This window comes from Sminthopsis crassicaudata, chromosome 3 (assembly GCF_048593235.1).
Source record: "Sminthopsis crassicaudata isolate SCR6 chromosome 3, ASM4859323v1, whole genome shotgun sequence".
NCBI lineage: Eukaryota > Metazoa > Chordata > Mammalia > Dasyuromorphia > Dasyuridae > Sminthopsis > Sminthopsis crassicaudata.
The window spans coordinates 513,116,347-513,133,862 of NC_133619.1; the positions used below are offsets into that span (position 1 = coordinate 513,116,347).

General features: G+C 44.3%; 1 protein-coding gene and 1 long non-coding RNA gene across 10 annotated transcripts in view; one reads left to right on the plus strand and one right to left on the minus strand.

Annotated features, from left to right (window-relative positions):
* The window catches only part of LOC141563261 (uncharacterized), a 42,853-nt gene extending 42,515 nt beyond the window's left edge, over positions 1-338 (plus strand). The window contains exon 6 of the long non-coding RNA XR_012488380.1: positions 46-338. This is a non-coding gene — a long non-coding RNA (uncharacterized LOC141563261). The remainder of the gene's footprint in view (positions 1-45) is intronic.
* ARRB1 (arrestin beta 1) overlaps positions 1-16,558 on the minus strand; it is a 119,228-nt gene extending 102,670 nt beyond the window's left edge. For 4 of the 9 annotated variants that reach the window (XM_074304088.1, XM_074304084.1, XM_074304089.1 and 1 more), the window contains exon 1: positions 16,402-16,558. In XM_074304088.1, the coding sequence (XP_074160189.1) occupies positions 16,402-16,421 (20 nt within the window). In that variant the 5' untranslated portion in view covers positions 16,422-16,558. Of the gene's footprint in view, positions 1-2,294; positions 2,614-15,534; positions 15,619-16,401 lie in introns of those variants that run through there. The other 5 variants (XM_074304083.1, XM_074304078.1, XM_074304086.1 and 2 more) reach the window with 2 other exon arrangements.
* Positions 16,559-17,516: the final 958 nt, after the last annotated feature.

The following is a 17,516-nucleotide window of genomic DNA, read 5'->3' on the forward strand; positions in this document are numbered from 1 at the left end:
CAAAGAAAGCCAAACACTAACCTCTCTCCCCTTCTTCCCCTTAAGCTAATCCATCTTGTTTCGTTGCATAACCTTGAGAATGAAGTCCAAGATGCAATCTTTGTGTAAATGAGTCTCTGGGGCCATGGCAAGCTTGTTGGAGGAGAAGAGGAAGCATGGCGATACAGAGAGAGAACACTGAGCTTAGGATCTTGTGCCCTGAGTTCAGGCCACTTCCAAAGGACAAGCACTGTGGTATATTAGAAAGGGAGCTGAATTTGGAGGCAGACCATCTGGTACCTGATCCCTAGCCTTCCTCTGCTTGGGTGGCCTTCAATAAATCACAACATTTCTCCCTAGACTTCAGTTTTTTCCTCTGAATGACAAAGAGTTGGACTAGACAGATAATCTCTAAGGTCATTTTCATTAGACCTTCTGGTGATTCTGACACCTGATGCCCAGATGATGGGCTCTTGGCTAATCTAGTGTCATGGTCCCGGCCCTGACTCAGAAAAGTACCAATGGGAACCCAGGGATTCATCTGATCTGGTCCCCCTCCTCAAACCCAGTCACATGAGGCCATCTGTCTGGCACCCAGTGTTCTCTGGAAAAGAACAAAAAGTTTCTCTGGAGTAGGACAGAGGGTAAGAAAAACCCAGGAGGACAGAAGGCAGCTGTTCCCTGGGAGATGACCCCAAGGCAGAGCTTTCTGGGGAGGAGGGAGTAGAAATAACAGAATCCAACTGTTCTCATCTTGAAAGTGTTTAAGTCCAGTAACCTCTAACCAGAGCAACATGGGCAAAGATCTGTCTTGAGAAAAGGAGGAGGAAGAGGACTGGAAGCTGGCCCTTGTCCTCAGGGAGCCCCTAGCTGATGGGAGGTGGGGGGAGGGGATCACAGCCCCTGCCTTCAGGAAATCTCTAAGTGGGGAGACATACATGGTTCTTGTCTTCAGGAAGATCCTGGTCTGAGGACGAGATAGGACCCTGCCTCCCTACCCCAAAGAAAGGTCAAAGACAGAGAAAGGGTTACAAATATGAGAGCCAGGCAAACAGCAAGCCCAGAAGCCCTACAGCAGTCCAATTAATTAGAAAAAGGTCTCAAAACTGCCAAACTGAGAAAAGAAATCAAGGGTCCCCACATGGCTCTTCTCTCAGAAAAATGCAGCTGGGATATGAGGCCCAAGAACTGAAGAGATTCCTTGGTCCCAAGGCCCAGAAGCCTCCTGGAAGGTCACTCCAAGCCCTCCCCTCTTTCCCTAAACACATAACCTTCAAGCTGTTATCAGAGAACTCCTTTTTCATACAGGTTTCCAGGGAAGGAAACTCATCAGCCCCACTCCCAGCTAACTCACTCCAAGGGAGACAGTGAGCCAGAGTGGAGACAGACTCAACCTGGAAGCAGAGATCTGGATTCTCTTCTAAGGGCTTTGGGCTCCTCATCTAAACAGAATTGCCCTCCGAACTCTAACTGAGGAAGTCCTGACTTCTCACTCCTCCCTGGGGGTCAGAAGGCCTGGGTTCAAAGTCAAAGCCTGGCTCTGACACTGACCCATTCCTCTCTCTAGGTCTTACTTTCCACAACTGTAAAATTAACACTTTGAACTAGATGATTACTAAGGTACTTTTTAACCTCTAAAACCTATGATCTCATAAATCCTATCTCTTCTACAAAGAGAGAGAATGGGGGAAGAGAAGGAAGGCTAAAAGAAGGAAGAGGGGAGGGAAAAGGAGACAGAAGAGAATGGGGAAATAGTGATAGAAAGACAAAAAAGGGGAAGGAGAAAAGAAAAGAGGGAGAGGGAAAAGGAGAGAGAAGAGACAGGGAAAAGAGGGAGAGATAAGGAAAAAGGGGGAGAGAGGAAAGGAAATGTAAGAGAAGGGAAGAGAGTAGGACAGAAGGAAAGAAGGAGAAAACGGGGAAGCAAGGGATAGTAATAGAAAGAAGAAATAGACCAAGGTAGAAAGGCAGAAAAATATTTATAGTCAGAGAAATGAAGAAGTGGAGATGAAGATAAAAATGTAGAGAAAAAAACAGTGACAGAGAGCCTACAGTATGACATGGCTGCCATCAAGCCAATATGATTTGAGCCCAAATTCCAGGAATAAAAAAGTCAGAGACCTGCTATCTTCTGCCCTGGTCAGACCACATCTGGAGTACTGTGTGAGGGACCACTTTTTCGGAGAGATACTGATAAGCTGGACAGCATCCAAAGGAGGATGACCAAGATGGTGATAGGATCTTAAGATTATACCGTAAGGATCATCAGTTGAAGGAGCTGGACATTAAGCCTAGAGGAAAAAAAACAGACTTACAAGGAAGCTGCAGAGCTGTTTTCAAGAACTTGAAAAGCTGCCATGTAGGATTAGATTTGTTCTGCTTGGACCCAGAAGACAGATTTAGGAGCAATGGGCAAGAATTATGAAGTAACGGGTTTGAGCTGCTAGGAGAAAGAGCTTCCTAACAATTAAAGCCTCCCAGAGTGGAACGGGCTTCCCTCAGAGGCGGGGGCTCCTCTCTCATTAAAGGTCTTCAAGGAAAGCTTGGGTGACTCGGCAGGGACATCGTGGAGGATTCTTGTTCAAGTACGGCTTGGACAGGATGGTCGCCGAGGTCCCTTCCAACTCTGAGATTCTGTGAGAGAAAGGAGGCAGGAAGATGGAGACTGAAACAAACGTACAGCAAGGGAGAAAAAAGAAAGAATAAAAAATGGAAATACACAGAGAGGAAAATGAAGAGCTAGAAACAGGGTAAAATAATGTAGCACCTGAACTTCTGTGCTCTAGAGGAGAGAGATAAGCCTCCCTGCCCTTTCCTGTTTCCTAAATATGGTAGGAACCACCCCCACAAGGTCAATTCTTGTTTGTTTGAGTACTGGTTGCTGAGTTGGAGTGACCTGTTGTGTTGCCTTGGCGCTGATGGGAAGCCTAGGTAGGCAGCTGGGATGTGAGGGTGAAATCAGAGAACCTGAGTTGCAATTCTCTCTCTGACACCCAATACCTGGATTTTGGACCAGTCCCTTTGCCTTTCTGCAATATCAGTAAAATTACCCCTACACCTCTTATATGCTCCTTATTCCCTCTACTCATCCGGCCTCTAGACAAGTTTACTTCTTGTCTAAGGTATTAAAATAGTCTCCTAATTGCCCTCCTTGCCTCATCTCAACACTCTCCAATTCAATCAATGAGTCAGTCAACAAGCATGTATGAAGTACTTTCTATATGTCAGGTAGAGCACTAAGCCCTAGGAATTCAAAGAAATGAGGGATGAATTTGGCACCTTTAAGGAGCTTATATTGAGGGGAGACAATGTGTAATTATCCAGTTATGTATAAGATAAAGTGTATATGGAGGTAATCTCAGTGGAGACTGAGCACCAGGAAAGGACTAGTGAAGGAGGTAGAATGGGAATTAGTTCTTAAAGGAAGCCAGAAAACGAAGGTGAGGAGCTAAGGAGAGAAATCTAGCCAGGGACTGATTTCAGAAAAGCCTGGAAAGATTTACATGAGCTGATACTGAGTGAAGTGAGAAGAACCAGGAAAACATTATACAGCTCTTCTCAGCAATGTAGTGATCCAAGATAATTCCAATAAAATTGGGGTGGAAAATGCCATCCACATTTAGAGAAAGAACTATGGAGACTGAATGCAGAACAAAGCATACTGTTTTCACCTTTGTTTGCTTATTCTCTCATAGTTTTTCCCCTTTTATTCAGACTTTTCTCTCACAACATGATTAATACAGATATATGTTTAAAATGAATATACATATATAACCAATATCAGTTTGTCTGTATCTTGGGAAGGGGGGGAAGGGAAAGAGAAAAAAATTAGAACTCAAAAATCTCACAAAAATTAATGTTTAAATTAATGCACTATCCTTCAAAGGTCAGCAAAAACTTTTCCCTTTCTTTGTAGCTGTCAATGCTCCCCCTCAAAAATCACCTTGTATCTATTTTGTAGATGTGCCTGTTGCTTCTCCTAACAGAATGTAAACTCCTCAAAGAAAGGGGACTGCTCTAGTTTGTCTTTTTTTTTTTTAATCCTTTTTTTATCCTCAGCACCTGGCACATAGTAAGTACTTAATAAATACCAGATGATAAACTGATTGATTGATTGCAAGGCCCTGTGCTGGGTAAGAAAATAATATAGTTTCTGCCCTCAGGAACTCCCAGTCTAGAAGGGGGAGTCAGAAATAGGCCCAAACACCTGAAAACAAAATACACAGAACTCTGAGCCCTAAGAGTACCCTCAGCTGTGGGAACTCCAAGGGGAGAAAGGAAGGTCATTTCCAGCTTCCAGAAATCAGGAAAGGCTTCCTAGAGGAGGGAGCATTGTGTACAAGATTTTAATAAAGAGAAAGGGCATCCAAGGCAAGAAGAAAATTTCAGAGGGCCAGGGTAGTTCAGAGACAATAAGCCATCCAGTTTGCTTAGACGGAAGGGTATGAGAAAAAACAGTGAAAAATAAGTCTGGAGAAAGCGAATGGAGCCAAAGTAATTCCAGCTGAAGAACTGGCCAATGGGGGATAGAGAGATGTTACCAGGGCAGGCTCCTGAAAGAAGGCAACACAAGATAGAGGAAATATAGAGTCCTCTATCCCTCTGATTGGGGCAAATCAGATACTTCATCTAAAAGTAGATATTAAAATGCTTGTATCCCCTACCTCACAGGATTTTTGTGAGGAAAATGCTTTGAAATCAATATAGAACTGAGAAGTTACTATGATTGTTGTTTTCATCATTGGCTTATTGTCTATGATCAGAGATGACTTGCTTACGCAATATGGGTTGTGGGAGTGTGTGGTGATGTGTGTGAAAGAGGAGGGGAGAAAAAGACAAACAGAGGGAGAAGGAAAAGGAAGGAAGAGGAGGGGGGAAGAAGAAAGGATGGGAGGGAGGAGAGAGAGGGAAGAAGGGAGGGAGAGGGGGAATGAAAGAAAGAGGGAAAAAGAAAAAACAGAGAGAAAAAAGGAGGAAAGGGAAGAGAGGAGGAAGGGGAAAAGGCAGAAAGCAGGGGGGAGAGAGAGAGATGGGGGCCAAGGAGAGAAGGAAAATGGAGGAAAGGGAAGGGGAGAGGGGGAAAGAAAAAAAGAGGGAGAGAGAAAAAGATAGACAGATCTTACCTCTACCTAAATGGCAAGTTCCCCAGGGCAGAAACGATGTATTGTTCCTCTTCCTTTTGTCTCTCCATTCACTGATAGAGTGATCTTAATTCATTAGGAGCAAGTTAGGATAGAGGAAAGAACACTGGATTTGAAGAGGATTCCACTCTAGACTATATGACTTACTATCTACTCTAACTCCAGTGCCTCCCTATCCAGAACCAAATACAAAATTCTTTTTTGTTTTTTAAATCCTTCATAGCCTACCCCACTCCACATCCTTCCAATCTTTTTACAATTGACTCTCCTATATATACACTGTGATTCAATAACACTGGTCTCCTCAATGTTCCTTCAACAGCACATCATATCTCCTAAGTCTGGGGGTCTTCACAGAGGGCTGCCCCTCTCTCCTTCTCAGCTGTGACTAACTTCCTTAAATCTCAAATCCTGCCTTCTGCTAAAAGCCTTTCTAATCCTCCTTAACCTTTGTGCTTTCCTTCTCTCAGGGATCACCTCCAATTATCCTGTCTATAGCTAGTTTCTACATAGTTGTTTTCTTTCCTTTTTTTTTTTTTTTTTTTTTTTTGGCAAAGCAATGGGTTAAATGACTTCACATAGATGTTTTCATGTTGCTTGCCCATTAAGTTGTAAGCTCCTGGAGAATGGGAACATTATTTGTTTTTTTTACCTTTTTTAGTATCTCCAGCACCTAACACTGCCTAGCACATAGTAGGTGCTTAATTAAAGCCTGCTGGTTTGACTAAACCTTTGACCATGTCATTTAAAACTCTGTAGCTCTTTATGTAAGATGTGATGGATGGACTTAATAACTTCTAAGACCTTTTCCAACTCTAAAACATAGGATCAGGGATTTATTTGAGATTGGAAAGGACCTCAGAGACCATCCAGTCCAAGCCTCTCATTTTATAGATAAAGAACTGAAGCCAAAAAAAATGTTACGTGACTGGTTTTAAGGTCAAGCAAAGAAGTGGTGCAACTAGAACTGAAATCCACATTCTCTGATTCCACATCCAGGGCATCTTCCACTCTACCAGATCTACTCTCAAATGTTATGACCCTAGCCTGATATCCAGGACAAGATAAAAGAATAGCTCCTTGATATATTCACCTAGCAAGTCTTATGCACTTACTGCCTGCCTAATTCATGATTCTAATGAGTTGGAGAAACAGTCCCATCCTCAAGAGGTTTTATATCCAGGTCACTACCAAACCATTCTTCTATTTTCTAACACTTAAAATTTGGAAGTTCTTTCTTATGTCTAATCTTTATGCTTCTTGCTTTGATCTTTTTAATAGTGTTTTTTTTCCAATTTAAAAAATTGGAATAGTAAAAGGAAAAGGAAAAGAAAAATTGGAATGTAAAGATAATTTTAAACATTCATTTTTTTAGTTTTCAATGATTTTTCCCAAGTACATATAGTTTCCAACATTCATTTTTGTAGGTTTTTATGTTCCAAATTTCTCTCTCCTCCTCCCCAAGACAGCGAGTAATCTGATATGTGTTAAATATGTGCAATTCTTTTAAACATATTTACATATTTGTCATGTTATGCAAGAAAAATCAGACCCAAAGAGGAAAAAATGTGAAAAAGAAAAAATAAACAAACAAGTGAAAATACTATGCTTCAATCCATATTCAGTCTTCACAGTTCTCTCTCTGGTTGCAGATGGCATTTTTCATCCCAAGTCTATTGAAATTGCCTTGCCTCACTGACTTATTTAACATTCATTACAATTTTTTTGAGTTCCAATTTTTCTCCCTCCCTCTGCCCCTCCCTAATCTCTTCCCTAATAAAATATCTTGCTTTAATCCTGAAGGAAGTTAAAGGGGGACTGGGATTGGCCAACTCTCCATGATCTGACCATCACAGACCTCTTCAATCCTTATTTCCCATAGCCCCCACTCACACTCAGATTCTTCTTCTAAAATTCACTTACTGATACATACTATATTAGCTGTAGTATAAAAAAAATTGGCACTTACTAGTCTAATGAAAACTCAGTCTTACAAGTTAACTTAATCAATCTGAGACTCAGTTTCTTCATCTGTAAAGTGAGAACTTTGGACTAAATGATCAGTACGGTCCCTTCCAATACCCAAATTGAATTATTGTATTTTTTTATCTCATTCCCCACTAAAGTTTCCCACGAAGCCCATCCCAATCTCAAGAACTTATTCCATGTTGTTTTCCCTACTGATGCAAATCCTGCCTATCCTTTAAACCCTAGTCAGGGATTCCTCCAGAAGGCCTGACTATTGACTTTCATCCCTCACCAATTTGAGCTCCTCCTCTGGGCTCCTAAAGAACTTAGACAATTGAGACAGCTAAGTAGCACCAGCCCTGAAGTCAGGAGCACCTAAGTTCAAATCTGACCTCAGACACTTAACACGTCCTAGCTGTGTGACCCTTGGCAAGTCACTTAATCCTAATTGCCTCAGTCAAAAAAAAAAAGCTTTAGACAATTAGCCCCTCATTAATAGCTGATATTTTGAAAGAGTTTCTATATATTTCTACATATTAGTTCCTTTGGGTCTCACTACAACCCTCAGAAGTAGACACTGCAGTCATTATTTTCCCTGAATTAAAAAACTCAGGTTCAGAGGGGTTGAAATGATTTGACCTAAGAGTTGTCATGCAGCCTCTCCTATTAGATATTAATTTATTCCGTATTTAGCATAGTGTCTAGAACATAGTAAGCACTCAATAAATGTTTATTAACTGACAGGTGTTCATTATTTATTTTATTTATTCTTCAGGTGCCTGCACTCATCAATTTAATACTTCATCTTACTGGTATCTAAAGTTGCTAATGTATATAAGCTGTGTCTCATTTTCTGATTGTTTAAGATGTGTGTGGATGTGTCTTATATACCTAATTAGATTACTGTTGCTATTCAGTCATTTTCAATCATGTCTGACTCTTTATAACCCTATTTGGGTTTTTTTTTTTTTTTTGGCAAAGTTAAGTGACTTGCCCAGGATCACACAGCTTGTAAGTGTCTGAGACCAAATTTGAACTGGGGAAAATGAGTCTCCCTGGCTCCAAACCTGATGCTCTCTCCACTGCACCACCTAGACAATCTAATTAGATAATAGAACTATAGACCCTGCCATCTCCAGGCTTCCACCCCAGAAGACAAAGGCCAAGAGAAAGAAAATGATGGAGAAGTTTGATAAGTAGTAGAGAAAATATGGTGCAGTGGGAACAGCACTTACCTAGGAATCTTGCCATTGTCATACTGTGTGATCTTGATGCAATCACTTTCCTTTTATGAACATTCTAGGCTCCAATAAGTTAAAAAATCTAATTTGCAAGATTCTTTCCAGCTCTGACATTTTATGTTCTATGATCTCTTTCAGTTCTAGGTTCTAAGGCCCCTCCTAGGTCTAGCATTTTATGTTCTAAGGTCCCTCCCACTTGACATTCAGTGTTATAAGTTCCCTTCCAACTCTGACATTGTATCCTAAAGTCTCTCCTAGCTCTGACATTCTCTGATCTAGGTTCTCTTCCAACTCCAATATTCTGTATTCCAAAGCCACTTCCAGTATAACATTCTCCATGGAAGATCCTTTCCAGCTCTGACACTCTAAAGAGAATTCAACAAAGAAGAGGTAGGGAGTCATGCACCAAAGTTGGTTGGCCCAAGATGGAGGCAGACAAAATTAGTTTTGCTTCTGAGCTTCAACACTGTCCATCCCTGGGATGTGCTCCAGCCAAAACCACAGGACTTCCCCATGATCCTGGCCAAGCCAGGTCACACAGGACTCTAGTGCCAAGGGAGAGAGCAGCAGCCAAGGTTCCTGGAGCATTGCATCCTGGGCTAGTAACTTTTAGCAATGAAGATCCTCCAGAAAATGTCAGCAAAATCAGCAGCAGAAGAAACCCCCACCCTCCCCACTCCTTACTGATCCATTCTCCAGCTGGGGCTACTGGCGCACAGATGTCTTTCCTATTCTATAAGAAATTCCCCAACATTTACTTAGGTCACTTTACTCTAAAAGCCACAGAAGTTCCTCCTATAGCCTAAATTTAATTCAATACATCATAGAACAAAGCCATTTTTCCTTCCCAAGATTGGGGAAACCATGGGTCAAAGGCAACACATATACTATAGGCAGTCCCAGGACATAAGTTTTGAGAAAAGTGTGAGCAATCCTAGGAACTTAGGGTGTAATGGAAAGAGTTGCTGGCTCCAGGGGTCAAGAGATCTAGGCCCTAGTACTGAATCTGCCACTAACAAAGTATGTGACCTGGACAAGTCACTCTCTCATTGGGTTCTCTCTCAGCTTCATCTTCTATAAAATAAGGAGATTAATCACTGTCCTGCCTCAAGATCTCCATGGGTTGACTTGAGGTTCACTGCCAATGAATTTGAAAGTGCTCCATAAAATGGCCCTCTCCAATAAAAGTAGCTTATATTCCCACAACACCTGAGATTTGCAAAGAACTCATAACAACTAAGCAAGGTAGGGGGTCCAGTCACCCGCTTTTTAGAGAGAAAGAAACTGAGTCTCCTACATGAACTGATGCTGAGCAAAGTAGCAGCACCAGGAGAACATTGTACACAGTAATAGCAACATTATGCAACGATTATGACAGAGTCGCCCTCCTCAGCAACACAATGATCCAAGACAATTCCAGAAGACTCATGATGAAAAATGCTGACAACATCTAGAGGGAGAACTATAGCTTCCAAATGCAGATCACAGCATGCTATTTTCTTTTTGGTTTTTGTTGTTATTTTTTCTCTCTCACAATTTCTCTTTTTGTCCCGATTCTTCTTTCACAACATAACTAATGTGTAAATGCATTTAACATGATTATACATGTAAAACATATCAGATTGCTTGCTGTCTTGGGAAATGGGGAAAGAAAAGATGGAGGGAGAAAAACATAGAACTCAATCTTACAAAAATGAATGTTGAAAACTATCCTTACTTGTAATTGGAAAAATAAAATAATATTAAATGAGGGGGAGGAAAAGAAACCGAGTATCAAGATCACAAACCCTTCTGATTCTAAGGCTATGGCTTTTTTTTTTTACCAAGCCTTGATGTGATGGAGTATAGTCACCGTCTCTGTCCTCTCTCTAGCACCCAAAACAAGGTTGGGCAAAAAGCAACTGGAAAATATCAAATCTGCACCCCCTTGCCAATGATATGCACCCTTTATAAGCCTCAGTTGTCTCCCTCTATAAAATGAGGAGATGGGTTTAGATTATCTTTAAGTATGAAGGAGGGAAAGAAGGGAGGGAAGGGAGAGAGGGAAGGAAGGGAGGGAAGAGAAGGGAAGGAAGAGAGGAAAGGGAGAGAAGGGAGGGAAAGGAGGGAAGAAAGGGAGGGAAGAGAAGGGAAGGAAGGGAGGAAAGGGAGGGAAGGGAGGAGAGGGAGGGAAGGAAGGAGAGGGAGGGAAGGGAGGAGAGGGAGGGAAGGGAGGAGAGGGAGGGAAGGGAGGAGAGGGAGGGAAGGGAGGAGAGGGAGGGAAGGGAGGAGAGGGAGGGAAGGGAGGAGAGGGAGGAGAGGGAGGGAAGAAAGGGAAGAAAGGGAAGAAAGGGAAGAAAGGGAAGAAAGGGAAGAAAGGGAAGAAAGGGAAGAAAGGGAAGAAAGAGAAGGAAGGGAAGGAAGGGAAGGAAGGGAAGGAAGGGAAGGAAGGGAAGGAAGGGAAGGAAGGGAAGGAAGGGAAGGAAGGGAAGGAAGGGAAGGAAGGGAAGGAAGGGAAGGAAGGGAAGGAAGGGAAGGAAGGGAAGGAAGGGAAGGAAGGGAAGGAAGGGAAGGAAGGGAAGGAAGGGAGGAAAGGGAGGGGAAAGTAAAAGAATAGAGGATTTCAATAGAATATAAGCTCCTTAGGACCAAGGACTATTTCATATTCTGACTTGGTCTCTAACATCTAGCACAGTACCTTGCATACAGTAAGTACTTAATACATGTTAGTTGAATTGAATAATCTAAAAATGATTCCAACACAATAAAGCAATAGAGGATTTTTGTTTGCTGGAATTTCACAAATATGGCCCAGATATATGTGTTGAGTTCTCCTTAGTCAACAAGTCTTAGTTCACCCTATCTTTCTCTAGTAACTGAACCCCTCAGACCTCTTGGTAGTTAAGAGGGACTCAACTAGGTGCCCGAGTTAGAAAGCACCTCCTCTCTACATGAGCTATCTCTGTGTTCACAACTCTCTTCTTAGACTTAGTCAGAATAACAATCCCCTCTTAGAGGCATAACTTTTCTGTCCCAAGGCCTCTTCTCTAGATATATATCCTCTATTTCCTAGTGACCTCAAGGATCCCTGGGTTCAGTGATCATCCCAATACAACTGACCTGTCCAGAACCACAGTTCTGATCCTCATTTTACTCCTGAACATCAATCCCACCTCACCCACTGCTTTCTGTATATCTTCCACCTGGATGTCTCATTGCTATGTCCCACCTCAATATGTCCAAAACAGAACTGATCATTTTTCTCCCAAAACTCTCCCCAACCCCAACTTCCCCACTTCTACCTAGGGCACTCTCCCTCTCTTTCTGCCAAATCACATCCTCTCAATATCTTCCCCATGTGTCCTGTTCTCTGGACTCACACAGCTGCCACTCTATTTCAGGCCCTCATCACCTCCTCCCTGGACTACAGAAAGTCATTCAACAGGTGTTCCTATTGACTGTCTATTCCCTTTTCTATATCACTTCCTGACTGCTGCCAAATCAACATTCCAAAAGCAAAAATTTAAACATATACTCCCTCAAGTGTCTCCCATGGCTTCTTGCCTCTGGGATAAAATACAAAACCATTACTTGACATTTCAGATCCTTCACAATCTGACTCCAACCTTTCTTTCTAGATTGAGTGCTTATTATTTCTAAGTGATCCTGTCTATATCTTGTTTGTACATCGTTATTTGTATGTTGTTTTTTCCCCCATTAGCTCTTAGAAAGCAAGATTTGTCCTATGCTTTTTTGTATCTCCAGTGCCTTGGACAGTATCTATCACAAAGAAGGCACTTAATAAATGCTTGTTAACATTAATTGTTGTTGATATGACCACATAGTGTACATTTCTGCTGAAAGGGATTATTTGCTTCCCATACATGGCATTCTCCCACCTCTGGGCTGTCCACATTATTCCCCTTGCCTAAAATATTTTCATTCCTCACTTCTGCCTCTTGTGGTCCCTGTTTATTGCCATTCAGATGTCTCAATCATGTGACTTCAAGAACAAGGGGTTCCTTTTTGAAGGAAGCTAGAGGGAGGCAATCTGAATTGAGCTACTACCCAGGATCACACAGCTAGTAAGGATCTGAGATCAGATATGCAGTCAGGTCCTCCTGACTCTAGAGCTGGTGGTTTGCTACTTCCCTTTCCAGCTCATTTTAAGAGATGAGGAAACTAAGAGAAACAGGGTAAAGTGACTTGTTCAAGGTTACACAGATTTGAAGGCCAGATTTGGACTCTGGAAGATGAGTATTCCTGACTCCAGGCTTGGCATTTGAGCTATTGGGCTAGCCACAGTCCCTAACTCCCTTCAAAGCCCAGTCCAGAGGCCCCTTCCTACATAAGGCCCACTTCTTAGTGCTAGGCCTAGCCTCTCCCTTCCCGAGATTATTGCACATATATTTTATATTTATTTGTGTACATATTGTCTTCTCCTAGCAGAGATTATTTCATTTTTGTCTTTTTCCTTGTTATCTCCACCACCTAGCCCATTGCCTGGTACAAGATTAGTGAATTTAAAAAAAACTGTACTAAATTGAGTTGAATAGTGGCAAACACCAAGGTCTCTGGCCTTTCCCTTGGCAGAAAGAGCATCAGGCTTATAACAGATTGGTATCTATCTAGGACACTTTAACATAGTCTCATTTGAGTAGGGAAACAGAGGCTGAAAGGTTGACCAGGCCTGTCACTCTCTCCTTGCTCAGCTTCCTTCAAGGTACAGCTAACTTCTCATCTTCTACAAGAAATCTTCCCCAGGCCTCCTTCATCTTAGTCTCTTCCCTCAGATGATTATGTCTAATTTAATCTTAATATATCTTGCTTGTATGTGGTTGTTTGTATGTTGTCTCCATCATTGAGCTGTGAGTTCCTTAAGAGCAAGAATTGGGTTGAGTTTTTTCACCCCTTTATTTTGGGCATCCTCAGAATTCATCACAATGCTGGGAACATAGTGGGCCTTTAATAAATTGCTATCTGACTGATTGAGTGACTGAGGAGAGGAAATATCTTGTTGAAAGCCAGGACTAAAACCCAGATAACTTTGCTCCTAATACAGGCACTTTCTACTAGACCACATTTTTAAAAATCTAGTTCCTCAATTCCAAAGACCATGAATTCAGAAATGGTGAGTACTAGGGTCTGAGATAGCACAATGCAGAGGGAGGAGCCTGGGCAAGGGAATCAGGAAACCTCACTTCTAGTCTTTGCCTAGCTGAGAAACATTGGGCTAATCATGTCTCCTCTTCAAGTCTCAGTTTCTTCATTTTTAAAATGGAAGACTAGAACAGATTTGACAAAATGGGAAGCATGGAAAATCCTGGCTTTGGGGTCAAAGGACCTGAATTCAAATCCTAGTCTTGCTAAAAGGACATAAGGTCCTGTTACTCAATTTGACTGTTACTCAAAGGTCATATTACTCAATTTTTCCAGATCTCAATTTATTCCTCTGTAAATGAAGTTGGAAATGATCACTTGTGGTTCTAAATCTATTACCCTACCAGACTACAGCCAGCAAAATACAAAAAGGATAGGGCTTCTCAGAACTATAGCAAGCTTACATTATGCAATGCCATACCAACTTGCCTGCTGCCAAGAAATACCAGAAAAATGTGAGCACTAATGGATGAAGGGATGTTTGTCAACTGCAAAGCCCTTTGGGTTACAGTTCAACAGTGGTAAAAAGAGCTCAGGATTTGAAATCAGAAGACAGGGATCCTCCTGCTCTCTTATCTGTTATCCTGAGCAACTTATTTCTCCTGCTCAGAGCTTTATTTGCCCCATCTGTAAAATAGGAATAATAATTTTTCCTTACCTGCTTCCAAAATGGTTAAGAAAATCCTCCAATAAGAGTTAAAGTGCTTGAAAAAATGCCAGCCCTAAGCATCACAGTTCACATATCTATAGATATTATCTCCCTTTTACAGATTAAAATTCAGACATTTCAGAGATAGAAACTTGCCCATGGTCACACAATTAATAAGTATTAGAACTGGAATTTGAATTCAGATCTACCTGACTCCAAAACCAGCACTCTTTCCCCAATGCCAGAACAATCCAAACTAATTAACTATTAATAATCAACAAATAAGTATTAGTAACAATTAGTAACAAAAACACAAGATACTCACAAAGGAGCTTTATATCCGAAGTTCTCAAATTTTTTGGTCTCAAGACCCCTTTAATACTCATAAAGATTGTTGAAGACCCTTCTCACAAAGCTTTCATAGGAGTCATATCTATCAATATTTATGGTATTTAAAATTAAAATGTTTTATTGTGATAAGGAAAATCATTTTGTCCTCAAGGAGCTCCTGATAGGGAATTAGGGACCCTGGAATTTTAGAGTTTACTGCAGCTGTTGCTACAAGTCATCATTTAGATATCAGGCCCCCACCACTGTCACTGTGAGTTCAGTGAAGAGCAGGAATCTGATCTCCTCTATCTTTGGCCCCTAGACAATCCCTTCTCTCTATGCAACCTCTAATTTCCATTACAAGGCCCTGAAAAGTCTAGAACTCAGGCAATGTTTTGTTGAAGGAACTGAAAAGAAGAAAAAAAGGGAGAATAAGAAGAGAAAGACCAATGAGATCTTATGAGGATGAGGGGGTTAAGAGACTGAGGTCAAGAAAAAGGCCTTTGAAAGACCATGGAGAGAGGTAGGTGTCAGGTGTATAAAGGGGAACAGAGAAATACAATATACTTAGAAAGGTCCCTCTGCTTGCAGGCAAAACTTGGGTGCAAATCGACTCTAAACTCTAAACTCAGACTTTAAACAAAGTCATTTTTACCCTTTCGGCCTCAGGTTCTCCACCTTAAAATATGGATGGTAAGAGAGTGGACCTTGGTTTGTCTGTTTATTTGCTCTTAATAAGATGGAAGATAAATCACTTGACCCCCATTCTGGTCTATAAAATGACGGGGTTGAACTAGATAATTTCCAAGGCAGCTCTAAATCCTACAATACTACTGCTACCTTAAAGGTGTGTTTTCAAGAAAATACTTTAGAAATATTAAAGCGCTATTAAAATGTGACTATTGTTCCTATTAAAAAGGAGAGAAGGCAGTACAGAACGGGAAAGCTCAGAGCCCAGCCTCGTTCCAGACTTTCTAGCCCGTTCCCATCAATAATGTCCCCCCCCCCCCCACTGTCTCCGTGGAGGGGAAAGGGGGTGGGTAATAGAACCATTATGTTTTGAACTGGAAGAGACCTTGGAGATTACCTGGAACGAAGCCTCTCGTTTAACGTAAGAGGACACTGAAGACCGACCATATGTCAGGCGTCTTGTCCAAGGTCAAACAGGTAGTTCCTGGTAGGCCAGTTCCAATTCCACTGACAGCAAGTCCAGTCCCGAAAGCCTGACCCCCCCCTACATCGAGTTACCCCGCTGAGCCCCAAGCCCTGCCCTTTTCCGGGCCTCCAGAGGGAAAGGGCACCCCGGCGACATCGAGGAAGAAGGGGGACTGGGAGGCTGCAGTGGAAGCGGCCAGCCCCGCACACACTGGCAGTCTCGGCGGGGGAAGGGGGTGCATCGGGGACTGTCACTCTGCGACACCCACTTGCTTGGGGCTTCCCTCCTAGGGAGTGGGGGGAGAAGACGAAATTGAGTCAGAATGGGACCTTTCCACCCAATTAGTCATCTAGCCAACAATCCACGGCCCCGAAAGGGCTACATATGCGGGAGGAGGTCTGGGGGAGGGGGAGAACCTGGGCAGATGCGAGCCGCGGAGAAGTCGGAGAGCCGCGCGGGGGAGCAGGGTGGGATACAGTGAATGCGGTGTGCACGTCAGTGAGTGATGAGGGGCGAGCGTTAATCAATGCGCGGCTCGGGAGGTGTAAGGAGGAATGTGTGCCCCCTCCCCCAATTCCATTCCACCAGTAACGGAGCTGATCCGACGGCCCGGAGCCCGAGCCGCAGCCCGCGGCGATCTCCGGGCTCCTCCGGCAGCATCCAGAAATCCCCAGGAAGGGCCGGGCGCCTCCTCCCCGTCCGCTGCCCAGCTGCCCCCGCCCGGCCCGACGCCCCCGCGCCCCCCGCAGTGCCACTCTGGGCTAGCGCAGGCCCCCGCGTCAGCCGCGGCACACTCACCGCGTCCCTCGGTCGCCCATGATCCCGGCAGCGGCGGCGTCAGAGCCACGGCTGGAAAATCCCCGCGCGGGCACCGGGAGGAGCCACTGGCTGTTCTCGCTCTCCTCCTCCTACTTCTTCTTCTCCTCCTCCTCCTCCTCCGCTTCCTCCTCCGCCCCCGCCTCCGTCCCTGCCCCGCCCCCGCCTGCTCCCCTCCCTCGCCCAGCACCCGGGGCCCTGCCCCGCCACAGACCCAGCTTCGGCTCGGGCTCGGAGCCGCCCGGGGCCGGCAGGCAGGAAGCGTGCATGCGTGGGTGCGTGGGTGTGCGTGTCTGGGTCTGGGTGTGTGTGTGTGCGCGCGCGCGCCGTGTCCGCGTGTCTGTGTGTGCGTGAGTCTGTGCACGGGGGCGGTGTGCACCTGGGGGGCGGACTGTGTACACAGGTGTACATGAGTGTGCACAAGGATGTCCGTACTTGTGTGCGCGGGCTGTGACTCGGGCGGACAGGCGGCTGCACGCTGCGCCCGCGGAGAGGTCTGTTGTGTGTACACCTGGGATTTCGGGAGGAAGGTGTGATCAAGCTCTTCCGTCCCTCGCTCGCCAGCCAGGACAACCGGAGGCAGGGGTCGCGACTGGGCGCTGGAGAATCTGAGACCCGACCGTCCTGGCCGGTGCCCAAACTCGCCGGCCCTGCCCTCCCCTCGGCCAATTGCAGGCCTGGCCGGCGGAGGAGGGCGGAGGCCGGGCCGGGGGCGGGGACCGAGCGCGGAGTTTCTTCCCGCCCTGGCCACCTCCCTCCCCGCCCTCCTTTGGCCCCACCGAGCCGGGAGCGCCCTAGGTAATTCTCCCACTTCTCTGAGCACGCTTTCCGGTCTGCACCCCAAAGCTCGATAACGTCCCAGGCAGGACTGGTGTGCGGGACACAACCTGGAAGAAGAGGGGGCCTGGCAGACGAAAAGAGTGGAAAGGGGGTGAGAGAAGTGGGAGTAAGGTCCTCCCTTTCTGGGATAAGATTGGGGAGGAATTGTGAGGGAAAAAGGTGAGTGAGACACTGGACTAGGTAGGGGTCCAAGAATTTGAGTTCTAATAAGACTTTGCAAGATTTGCCATTTGACCTTAGGGAATTGGCTTCACCAC